Source organism: Ictalurus punctatus, chromosome 16, assembly GCF_001660625.3.
Source record: "Ictalurus punctatus breed USDA103 chromosome 16, Coco_2.0, whole genome shotgun sequence".
In the NCBI taxonomy this organism is placed as follows: Eukaryota; Metazoa; Chordata; class Actinopteri; order Siluriformes; family Ictaluridae; genus Ictalurus; species Ictalurus punctatus.
This window is the reverse complement of record NC_030431.2, coordinates 25,833,083-25,845,705: the sequence shown is the minus strand read 5'-3', so window position 1 is coordinate 25,845,705 and position 12,623 is coordinate 25,833,083. Positions and strand designations below refer to the sequence as shown.

General features: G+C 40.4%; 1 protein-coding gene across 1 annotated transcript in view; it reads right to left on the bottom strand.

Moving 5' to 3' along the window:
* Positions 1-1,423: 1,423 nt before the first annotated feature.
* The window catches only part of si:ch211-243g18.2 (uncharacterized protein LOC559906 homolog), an 11,779-nt gene continuing 579 nt past the window's right edge, over positions 1,424-12,623 (bottom strand). Inside the window, exons 2-9 of the mRNA XM_017490043.2 lie at positions 9,942-10,333; positions 8,002-8,084; positions 6,874-7,030; positions 5,624-5,788; positions 4,927-5,052; positions 2,557-2,774; positions 2,438-2,466; positions 1,424-1,963 (exon numbers count right to left, since the gene is read on the bottom strand). Coding sequence (XP_017345532.1) covers positions 1,848-1,963; positions 2,438-2,466; positions 2,557-2,774; positions 4,927-5,052; positions 5,624-5,788; positions 6,874-7,030; positions 8,002-8,084; positions 9,942-10,333 — 1,286 coding nt within the window. The 3' untranslated portion in view covers positions 1,424-1,847. The remainder of the gene's footprint in view (positions 1,964-2,437; positions 2,467-2,556; positions 2,775-4,926; positions 5,053-5,623; positions 5,789-6,873; positions 7,031-8,001; positions 8,085-9,941; positions 10,334-12,623) is intronic.

Here is a 12,623-nt window from a genome sequence, read left to right as displayed (position 1 = left end):
TAATAATGTATCAGATCAATTATAATAATTTATCAGATCAATTATAATAATGTGTCAGATCAATTATAATAATGTATCAGATCAATTATAATAATGTGTCAGATCAATTATAATAATGTGTCAGATCAATTATAATAATGTATCAGATCAATTATAATAATGTGTCAGATCAATTATAATAATACGTCAGGTCAATTATAATAATGTATCAGATCAATTATGATAATACGTCAGATCAATTATAATAATGTGTCAGATCAATTATAATAATACGTCAGGTCAATTATAATAATGTATCAGATCAATTATAATAATACGTCAGGTCAATTATAATAATGTATCAGATCAATTATAATAATGTGTCAGATCAATTATAATAATACGTCAGGTCAATTATAATAATGTATCAGATCAATTATAATAATGTGTCAGATCAATTATAATAATGTATCAGATCAATTATAATAATGTATCAGGTCAATTATAATAATGTATCAGGTCAATTATGATAATACGTCAGGTCAATTATGATAATGTATCAGATCAATTATAATAATGTATCAGATCAATTATAATAATGTATCAGATCAATTATAATAATGTATCAGATCAATTATAATAATGTATCAGATCAATTATAATAATGTATCAGGTCAATTATGATAATACGTCAGATCAATTATAATAATGTATCAGATCAATTATAATAATGTATCAGATCAATTATAATAATGTATCAGGTCAATTATGATAATACGTCAGATCAATTATAATAATGTATCAGATCAATTATAATAATGTATCAGATCAATTATAATAATGTATCAGATCAATTATAATAATGTATCAGGTCAATTATGATAATACGTCAGATCAATTATGATAATGTATCAGATCAATTATAATAATGTATCAGATCAATGGCAGAATTTGTTTAGTGGATTAGTTTCAGTAGCATTAAAAAAAAAACCCCAAACATAGTTAGCTCATATTTTATCTGCTTAAAAATAACTTCAAAGAAAAAATAAGAAATTACTATTCGATTATGTGTGTGTACTTTAAATATCAATAAATACGTCAGCAAACCATTTAGTTTGTCTTTTTTTTGTTGTTGACCTTTTAGACATGAGACGTGTTATTTTTATAAGAGGCTGCTGTTTTAACACTGTGATATTTATTCAGTAACTATGTGTAAACATATTAGAGATGGGATTTGAAGGTTAAACAGAGCACATATACATAAAGAGGGGTCATGAGGATGCACTTTAAATTGTTTCGTTAAGCTGGTTGAGCATCGGGGAATATTTTCTTCAGTGGTGTAATTCCCATCGTCTTTAAAACATCACGTGTTATGTACGTCATTTAACTCCCGGAGCGTTATTCAACCCAAACGGCATTACGAAATGAGCAAAACACCAATAACTGGATCTGAACGCGGTATTTTATTTCCGTCTGTTTTATTCGTTACGCTATCGGTCGTTTACATTGTTTACATATTACAGAGTGCTACTTTCATGCTGCTTTCGTAATCCTAGAAGAAACGCTCAAGTTGCAAGCAAGCAGGAAAACTGAGAAAATAATAAAAGGATGTTTCTTTTCGATAAAAACACTAAAGGACAAAGGACGGATTTATCCCGTGTACAGCGCTGAAGCAGATATCTGTCTACTCTAGTAATGTGGCCTCTTTGTGTAGCTGCAGAAAGAGGCAGGAAAGATGATCTGTCTGAAAGGCTTTGATGGGTCTGAAACCGAAACGCGAGAGTCCTTCACGGGGCCTCCCTGTGGGTGGGTGGGGGGGGGGGTTAATGTGTTACAAACAATGGGAGCTTTATCTTGGAGCCCGATTCTCACTTCTTGGACTCTTCGATTTGTTCGACCTCGCTGGATTCGTCCACCACTTTCCCGTTGATCATGGTTTGAGTGACCACCTTGACGATCTTCCTGGTGCGAACATCAGGCTCTTCTACAGAGAAACAGTAAGAGTCAGTCCATACTGCGAGGGTGATACGGAGAGAGATTATTATTGTTATTTTTTTTCTCTACACGTGGACGTGTAAGGTTTGCGTAGCCAAGGACGTGCTGCTCTGTTTTGCTACGTTGCTCTGTTTATGGCGTTTAATCTGTCATTACTCTGCAGCCACGGCCTCTGTTAGTCGCCTCGCTGCTATGAGACGTGCGTGCGTACCGTACACCCTCTCGGCCCTTTTTGTCCCAGACAAAGAGTTGCGATAATATGGTGATGTATTTTTAACCCAGGGCTAACTTTCTAATCAGATTGAACTAAGTTAATATACGTCTCCAGGCTATGAGAGTAAGCAGGGTGGGTCTCGAGCAAAAGCGAGCTCTTATCGAAGCGAAAGCTGCTCATGAGCGTGAACGTGTCATTTATTTCCCTTCTGTAAACATGTTCCCAAACGCACATATCCTGAATACTCACTCTTAGGAGGTGGAAGGACTTCCTTAACACTGCAGGAGAAAAGGATAAAGAGAAAATCAGACGTGATATGAGCTAGACCAGAAGACGAAACAGACTAGAGGTGAGATTGAAGTACTCACGCTTCCTCTCCTTCCAGCAGGCGCCTGTAGGTGGCGATCTCCAGCTCCAGGTTCTGTTTGATGCGCAGGAGCTGCTCGTAGTCGGTCTTATTGCGCTGCATGTCGAGCCGAAGCTGAGAGAGATCCTCCTCCAGCTGGGTCAGCGTGGCCTGCAGGCGCTCCATCTCCATAGCATACTTCTGACCCGTTTCGCCCAGGTTCCCCTCCAGGGCGGCGACCTGCAGGACGGGACGAGCTCAGGATTCAACGGTACCACTAACATAAAAACTAGCGATCAGAAATGTCGTAAACTGAAAACGAGCAAACATTTCCATTGAACGTGATAGAAACGTTATTCTTTCACTTCCGGTGTGATTCCAAGAAAGTATCAACTGAACCTAAACAGTTTCCCAATAGCCCTGACTCGCTTCCTGTCTGGCTTCAGGAAGATCCGACATTAGGTAGCCATTATAGCCGGGTTTTCGACGACAGGGTGACGACAGGAAGTAGTTTTCCTATGATTCTGAAAACGTTAGCAATAAATGCACACATGTCTGGTTAAACGCAGAGTTGGCCATCGTACGTAAAGATCGTTATTAACTGAAAGACGAAAGAACGTTGTGGAACGCTGGAGCAGGAATGTAAACAATAACATTTCTGTTCGTAACGAACCAAAATGAAATGAAACAGGCAAAGTCAGTGCTGTACACGAAAACGAGCTAAACCCGTTTCTGTAATAAATATTTTTTAAAAAAACAGAGAGAACGAGAGAGAGAGAGAGAGAGAGAGAACTAAACTATTATTATGTAACTTTCAACTGATTTCGCAATAGCATCATGCTATACACTCGTAATAAAAGCCAAACTCTTAAAGGTTCTATGTAGAATCCTACAACAGTGTTTTCCCCCCGCGTCTATCTAAGAAACGCTTGATGAACCCAATTTTTCAAGGAGTGCGAATCTGATCTCAGTGATCAAAGCTGTGTTTATTATTGAGATCTCGTTTGACTGGTTTATTCCAAACCTCCGGAACTCACAAACACGTCCGAGTACATGTATAGGCTGGGATTTCGCTCATAAATAAATCTGTACTGATGGGGTTCTTGTAATTTATTCTACAGTGAAAGGTTTGGGAACCCCCTGGTGTAGTTTAGCTCATACAGTTTATTTTGTTGATGAAGATGATGATGACATTACTCCTTCTACATCCTGTTCCATCACGGGTTCCCCAACAGTTTTATGGGACATGAATGGAGTTCATTTCCCCTACAGGTGCCAGTATTCTGGGTCGGAAATTCAGGGACTGGTGTAAGATCACGTATAGGGTCGGGTTCCACCTTCGTGTTGGTGGAAAAGCCCTACGCTCTTAAAAAATAAAGGTTCCGGTCGGAACGAGACCGTTTTTTTCAGCCTGATGCCACGGGAGAACGCTTTGAAGTTGTGAAAAGAACGTTTTACTCTCAAGTTACTCTCAACCATCTATTTACTGCAGCTTTAAAGAACCCATAAATGGTTCTTCACAGCAGTGCCACAAGGAACCATTTCTCTAAAAAACAAAACAAAAAAAAAAACAAACCTTAGTAATTGGTTTAAAGAACCAACATATCGATATAAGGTTCTTAAGAGTGATGTCAGGAGAACCTTTTCCCATTTTAACCCCTTAAGGGATGATACCTTGAAGAACCAAAACGCTCTCTGAAGAACGTGTATAATGAAACATAAACAACTTCAAAGAACCATAGAGCTCAACTCAAGAACCCTATACAATGAAAAAAAAAATGGTTCTTGACAAGAAGAAGAACCTATGGCGCTGTAAAGAACCATTCAAGAACCTTTATTTTTTATAGTGTAGACCTCACACAAGTCATGTTGATGCTACTACAAAATTTGTGTGTGTGTGTGTGTGTTGGAGGGGGGTGTTGCTTTTGTTTTGCTGAAATTCTTTTGAAACAGACCCCTATGTAATCTGTTTACCGTAAATGCCTCCTGATCTCCTGATCCGAGAGCGAGGTTGCGTCTCAAGTGAAAATAAAGCTCTCACGAGAAAGGTTGTGGCCGATGCAGCAGGTGATAGCGGGGGATTATTCAGTCCTCCACGAGCACAAATGCCACTTTAAGCCTACCACTTTAAGCGGCATCGCTTTCACATTCTCGACCTGAAACCGACTGACCCGATCAGCCAGGTGCTTGTGGACCGGGAACGAAAATAGGACACGGCGCTTTGGGGACACGGGCCGGGCAGCGCTTTGGGGACTTGTGATTGAAAAGGGCAAAGTCTTAAATTGCGCCGTAATCCTATAAGCACTCTAGAAGTTCAGCCTGTAAACAGGAACAGTGTTTTAAAAGGTTCCCCCACCCACTTCCCTCCTTTCTTCATCATGACGGTTCTGACCTGTTTGTGGAGGCTCTCCAGTTCCACCTCGAGGGTCTGCAGGAAGCGCTGCCTCTCGGTGAGTTCGCTCTGAGCCCCTCGCAGTGCCTCGTTGCTCTCGCGCACCTCTGTCTGCACCACCTCCAGCTGCAACAGCGACACAGAAAACGTTCAACACGCCGCACACACGTGGTTCCGCGAGGCTATAAGGAATGTTACACAAGGGTACTATAGCGGTGACGCGTTCTGGAACGTTCCATCGTTTAGGGCTACGGATTCTAAAAAGTCGGTGTGAAAAAATTTAAGGTGTAGTGTGCCTAGAGATGTCTGTTTACGGAAGAAGTAACCTAAAATTATTTTCCAGTGTAACAGCATGTGTTTTAGACTTCCTTTATGACAGCAATTTGCCGACAAAACCAAAGCACGTTGTACTTTTTAAAAAAAAACAAAACAAGTAGTTTATAGTTACATTTAATGCTATCCCACTTTCACCAGCTAAGAAACCGCTAAGCATAAACTCCTTTGTCCTGAAAATTTACAGCTCCACCTCGTGCTGTTACGATGCGCTGACACTGGAGACTCCTTCCCTAAATAGCAATGATATATCAATGGTGAAGCAAAGAAAGCTTCACCACATCAACCACTCAACACGAACCAACACTTTTTGACCAATCAGAATCGAGATTGCGAGCAGAACTGCTCTGTTTACGTCACTGACCTTTTTGCGGTACCAGTCCTCCGCCTCTTCTTTGTTCTTCCGAACGATGCCTTCATACTGAGATCGGAGTTCGGACAGCACCGATCCGAGTTCGGGACCACGAGCGGCATCCACCTCCACATTGACGTCCTCCTGGGCTACCCGTGCCCGCAGGCTATCCAACTCCTGCACAGAGTTCACATAGCTTTACCTGTGTGTCAGCAGCTCAATATAATACTATTTGATTATGGTAAGTGTGTGTAAATTCACGTTTGCTTAACCGGGTGTGGTCTGTACGTGTGCATACAAGTGTGTATGCATCAGTGTTAAGAACCTGATACCGCATCGTGGTGTAGCGCAGATGGAAGTCTTTACATTATTAACCTCGTCTCTAAATATTTGATGGACGGCTTAGGTTACCCTGTGTTGTCTTTGTAACGACTACGCACGAATTGCACGCTACTAGGCTCTAAAGCACGCACGCATCTTAGGAAAGCATTCGGAATGACTCTGGCTTGAATTGGACGAGAAAGGTCTTGCTATACCACAGACAAGAGAGGCCATTTCCATTACTGAACAAAATGCATTAAACAAATTTAAACGCCATCTTCATTATGCATCATGAGTTTTTAAAAGAACCCTAACATTTAGATCAACCAATATTAATCGTCAAAAGTCCTTATTTACAACTCTGTACTCCAGTTTAAATTCCATTAAAATTCTAATGACCTCATTTGAGGCAGATGTTCCACAGTAAGTTTGCTTGCCTTTTTTAGATCTTGCACAATTTAGCTCCATAGAGTTATTATTGCACCTAGTGGTCAAAAATGGGAACTGCACCTGAGGCCCACTGGGGCAGCTATCACTCTGCCCCATGTTCAGGAACAGGAAGGAGCAGTGGACATTTAATGACAGGGTTGCCAGATTGGGATTGTTTACAAATTACTCTGCAGATCTTATAGTCTGAGATCTTGTTTCATAATAAATAATCAGAATGAAATCAAATAAAGTCACACCAACAAAGGCAACGTGTAAGTGCAGACAGTGTGTATATGATGAACAGAACCACCTCTATTGTAAGATATACTGTAAAGCGAATTCACATCTAAAACGGCTCAAAACAAGCTGCTGGATGTATTTTCTTGACTGTAGCGTATAGTTTGATTTGAGTGAGACAGCCTCTGGACTTCGTTTTGTTTGAGGTTATGTCATTATTAATGTCATCCTGCACCATCACACTGATTCCTACTGGCGTTCTTGAGATAACGTACCTCCTCATGGTTTTTCTTGAGGAAGTAGAGCTCCTCTTTCAGGCTGTCCAGGTCTCCTCGTAGCGTAGCGATGATCTGATCATGGTCTGTCTTGGCCCTTTTCAGAGCCACACAATCCCTCTCCACTGACTGACACATAGCACTCTCAGTTTCCCATCTGGAACACGAACAGACTCTTAAACATCCATCAACACTTTCACTAGATGTTTTTTTATTTGAGGAACAATGTGTGTTTTTTTCCCCCCAAAAGATGACAAGAGTTCTTAATCTGATATTTTTAATTCCAGTGTACGTACTTGAACCAGGAATGGTTGATGATAGGTGGAATTTAACTCTGAAGAACAGTTCAAGTTCTATGTAGAAACCAACACCAATGGGTTTTCTTTCCAAAATCAGTTCCAAGTGAGAACTATGTAGAAAGCTAAAACCCTCACTCATCTAAAGAACCCTTTAAGAACCCTCTTTTTTTAACGAGCATAGATCTTCAGGACATGTGTTAGACACCTCTTGTCTACAGTCGCAGACAAGGTCAAATCCAGAACCCGTAAAGGTTCTTCAGCTCATCCATTTCAAGAAATAAACTCTAAACTGTCCCAAGAACCTTTATGCAACCCTTTTTTTTTTTAAAGATCATAGATCTTCAGGACACTCCTGGTCCTGAAGGTCAAATCCAGAAGCCATAAGAGACTCTAAACCATCCTAAGAACTGTTGAGGAACCCTCTTTTTTAATGAGTAGAATTGTCAGGACAATGCTTAGACACTCCTGGTCTACACTCTCAAAAAAGTTCAAACACAGAACCTGTAATGGTTCTTCAGCTTGCCCATTTCAGGATAAGAACTCTTAACTATCCACATAACCTTTGATGAACCTTCTTGATGAAAGATCTTCAGTTACACAATCCTGGAAACTTTGAAATCACTCTTAACTACCCAAAGAACCACTGAGGAACCCTCTTCATAAAATGAATATACAACTTCAGGACATGGCTTACACACTCCTGGTCTACACTGTAAGGGTTCTCCAGCTTGTTTATTTTAAAGAAATATATCCAAAGAACCCTTGAGGAACCCCCTTTTTTCTAAGGCTGTAGATCTGTATAAGGCAGAACATTCATCCCTTCACTCACTTGATTCTGAAATCGTCTGCAGCCAGCTTGGCGTTGTCAATCTCCAGCATGATGCGAGCGTTCTCCAGAGTCCTTTTCCTGACCTGGACATTGGGGTAAAATGGTTTGTGAATGCCATCAGAGCTGGAGACCAATTTCTTCACTGTCGCTTTCTAATCTAATCTAATCTAATCTAATCAAATTTTTGGTCGCAGTGGTACTAAATGAGTGATGAGGCCATCAATCTGAACTTACGACCAAATAATTATTTTACACGGTGCGATTTGTGTCTACGAGAAATTCCCAAAAGTAGCTCTTTGTAAAAGTTTTAATGGAATGTGAGATTTATTTATTTATTTATTTATTTTTTATCTAAAACTGATTGTATTTTCCAAAGAGGAATCTGGGAACCACCAATGGCTGAAACTCAATCAGACGTTATGGCGTTGTAATTTGGTATTTGGATTGGGTTTAATCCATCAATCTTCTCCTCTCAGTGTGTTATCTGATACTGGAGCTATTGAGGAAATGGCAACCCGAGACTCTGAACTCTGTCCAGCCCCAGTGGCCAAAAACCCATCAGATAACCCAATCCTGAATGACCAAACCCTGGTATAACTCAATGCACCATTGACCCTGAACTATGATACAAAAATGAGAGATTAGGAATAGGACTGCTTCCTAAAAAACCCTATCCAACTGAAGTCCTTCTGTACTGAGTACTGAACAGTCACCAAAAACTAGAGCCTATTGTTATGCTTTGGAGAAGTATTTATCATAAAGGATTACTATAAAAAACATCTCTCTCTCTCTCTCTCTCTCTCTCTCTCTCTCTCTCTCTCTCTCTCTCTCTCTCTCTCGGTATCTCACTTTCTTTCTCTCTGTATCTCACTTTCTTTCTCTCTGTATCTCACTTTCTCTCTGTCTCATTCTGGCTCTCTTTCTCTGTATCTCTCTCTCTCGTTCTGTCTGTCTCTCTCTTTTTCTGTCTCTGTCTCTCTCTGTATCTCACTCTCTTTCTCTCTGTCTCATTCTGTCTCACTTTCTCTGTCTCTGTATCTCTCTTTCTCCTTCTCTCTCTGTCTCTCTCTGTATCTCTCTCTCTCTTTCTCTCTCTCTCTCATTCTGTCTCTCTCTCTTCTTCTGTCTCTCTCTGTATCTCACTCTCTTTCTCTCCGTCTCATTCTGTCTCTCTTTCTCTGTCTCTGTATCTTCTCTCTTAGTCTGTCTCTGTCTCTCTCTCCTTCTGTTTCTGTCTCTCTCTGTATCTCTCTCTCTCATTCTGTCTCTCTCTCTCATTTTCTGTCTCTGTCTCTCTCTGTATCTTACTCTCTTTTTCTCTCTCTCTCATTCTGTCTCTCGCTCTCCTTCTGTCTGTCTCTCTCTGTATCTCACTCTCTTTCTCTCTGTCTCACTTTCTCTGTCTCGGTATCTCTCTTTGTCCTTCTCTCTCTGTATCTCTCTCTCTCTCTCTCTCTCTCATTCAGTCTCTCTCTGTATCTCACTCTTTTTCTCTCTGTCTCATTCTGTCTCTCTTTCTCTGTCTCTGTATCTCTCTCTTAGTCTGTCTCTGTCTCTCTCTCCTCCTGTCTCTGTCTCTCTCTGTATCTCACTCGCTTCCTCGCTATCTCATTCCGTATATATCTCTCTCAGGTTTTTTTTATCTTTCTCTCTTTCTTTTCTCTCTGTTAAGACATTCATGAATTATGAACATCTAGGACTCTGAAAGGTTCTTCAGTTTGTTCTTCTGGAGGAACCCTGAGTAGAATCCTACAAGAGGGTGTTATACCATATAAAGAGATTTCCACAAACCCATTTAGGAACCCATAACCATCCCAAGAACCATTCAGGAACTCTTTTTTAAGAGTGCAGGCTGAATTGAAGCTGAATGAACTGAACTGGAACTGATCTTGTGAGAGGTCTTCATGTGTGTGTGTGTGTGTGTGTGTGTGTTATTATACCTCGTGCTCCAGAGCGTGAGCCTGAGACAACATGGTGTCTATGTCATGGCCTTTGGGAACCCTCTCCAGCATGAGCTGCTTGATGCGGAGCTCGAGGTCGGCGTTGGACTTCTCCAGAGAGCGCACTTTCTCCAGGTAGTTGGCCAGACGGCTGTTGAGGCTCTGCATGGCTTCCTTCTCGTTGGTGCTGTTGCCCAGGCCGTTGAGCGACAGGTTGGAGAGGCTGTTCAGGTCGGCCAGGCTCATGGAGGAAGCACGGGAGAGGGGCTTCGCCGCGGAGAACGAGACGGCCGCTTTGGTTCGGCCACGGCCGCTGTCTCTCAGAGACAAGTTGGAGAAGGACGGCTGTCTGCCGATCGAGAAATTCCGCATGGACGAGGATGACATCATGTCTGTGGAAACGGACGCACGGTAGATGTCAGATACGTCCATGTACGCTGTGTTCTTCAGACTTAAGGTGTCATGTTCGTTCCTCACTATCTGGTTTATATTAATATTGGGCTTTAGAACTCGAGACCTCGGGAGTCTTTAGATCTTTCTGTTCGATAAAGATATCGTAAAAGAATTTTATATACTTAAAGCCAACCCTGCTTTTCCTCAGGTATATTCCTGCATATGTAAAGCCCAATTTTATCCTAGCTTATATAATAACAGAATCAAAAAATAATCATGAATAGTGTGTAGCACTGGAATCGTCAATATGACGAAATCAAAAAAGGAAAGAGGAAGAGCGTGAGAGAAAGAAAAGAAGGGAAAAAAAGAAAGAAAAGAAAAACAGGAGAGAAAAGGAAAGAGGGAGAGAAGAGTTAGGGCATTGCATACTGTATAAACACTCATTTACTGTGAACAGTGTATTCACATGGAAAGAAAGAAAGAAAGAAAGAACGAAAGAAAGAAAGAACGAAAGAAAGAAAGAACGAAAGAAAGAAGGAAGGGGAAACAGAGAGAATGTCATTTTTGCATTCTACCTTAATAAATGATCAGTGATATAAACAAATAAATATACTCATTAATAAACAATGAAAACATGTCAGAAAGAAAGAAAGAAATGAAATGATAGAAACAAATGAATTTAGAAATAGTAATGAGTCAAAATGTAAAATTTTGGAATTGTTTTTTATTTAAAAGGGAAAAAAAAGAGCTAATTTTCTATTCTAGTTTGTGCTAAGACAAACAAAAATAAACACAAATCTCTTTGCTTGTGTTCCGGTTTTCGTTCTGGATCGAAGAACGAAAACCTTCGAGATTCCTGAACACATCCATGTCTTTGGATAAAAAAAAAAATTGAACTGAGTGTTAAAATAGAGCTAAACGGCTAGCTAATGTCGCTGAGTACAGCCTGATACAGGGATATCGTTATGATAAATAAATAAAAACCTCAGCATTAAAATAAAAACAGCAGTGAACCCACGCAAACCCCCCGGCTGTCCTCCTGTTATCCCCCGCTGAGACCGCACTCAGAGGAGGATAAACCTTCTTCATACAGGACTGAACACACCGGAGCTTTCACACCGGGGTAAAAATCACTCGTCTCATGCCTTACTGCCTCTCCCTCTCCGTCTCCGTCTCCGTCGTTCTTCCTGTTCTTTACTGGACTGTGTCAGTTCTCCTGCTAAGCTTCTTCCAGCTGTCCTGCTAAAAGTTAGCGCAGGTCTGTGAGCAGAAAGCGGGAACCCGGTTAATGGTTCTGTGAGTTCATGTGGCTTTAACCAACGAATCGTCCATTTTTCCATAAATCACTCAAACCAGAACGGGTCCGAATCCCTTCCGCCTCCTCTCGTTCTTCACTGGCGCAAAAAGAAAAGTTGACTTCACTTCAGATTTCAAAATGTAAGAATTTTTACATTTTTAAAATGTCAACTTTTTCTTTTTTTTCTTTTTCTTTATTTTTTTTCCACAGGGTTCTTTCTTTCTTGCGTGTTTTTGTCTCGCTTTATTGTTTACGTTTATATGCATTTGTTTCTATCATTTCACTTCTTTCTTTCTTTCTGACATGTTTTCATTGTTTATTAATGAGTATATTTATTTGTTTATATCACTGATCATTTATTAAGGTAGAATGCAAAAATGACATTCTCTCTTTCTTTCTTTCTTTCTTTCTTTCTTTCTTTCTTTCTTTCTTTCTTTCTTTCTTTCCATGTGAATACACTGTTCACAGTAAATGAGTGTTTATACAGTATGCAATGCCCTAACTCTTCTCTCCCTCTTTCCTTTTCTCTCCTGTTTTTCTTTTCTTTCTTTTTGCCTTCTGTCTTCTTTCTTTTTTCTCAAAACTCAACCAAATCTTTCTTTCTTTCTTTCTTTTGCATGTGTCCAACTTTCCATAAGCCATTAACCCAAAGTCCCAAAATTACACAAACAGAATGTTTGTATCCAAACTCGCCAATTTTATGGAACAACAAAGAAACATTTTCCTTTCAGAGAGAGAGAGAGAGAGAGAGAGAGAGAGAGAGAGAGAGTATGATGGCATGATTAAGGTGTTCAAGAGAGTGAGAGAGTGTGTGAGTGTGTGTGTGTGTGTGTGTGTGTGTGTGTGTGTGTGTGTGTGTGTGTGTGTGTGTGATTAGTTGTGCAGTAGACAGTGGTGCGCGTGTTGTTTAAACGCAGCTGGAGATCACAGGATGAACCCGAGGATCAGATCACTTTCACTTTAATCTCACTCACACTCCTAATCCTCATCGT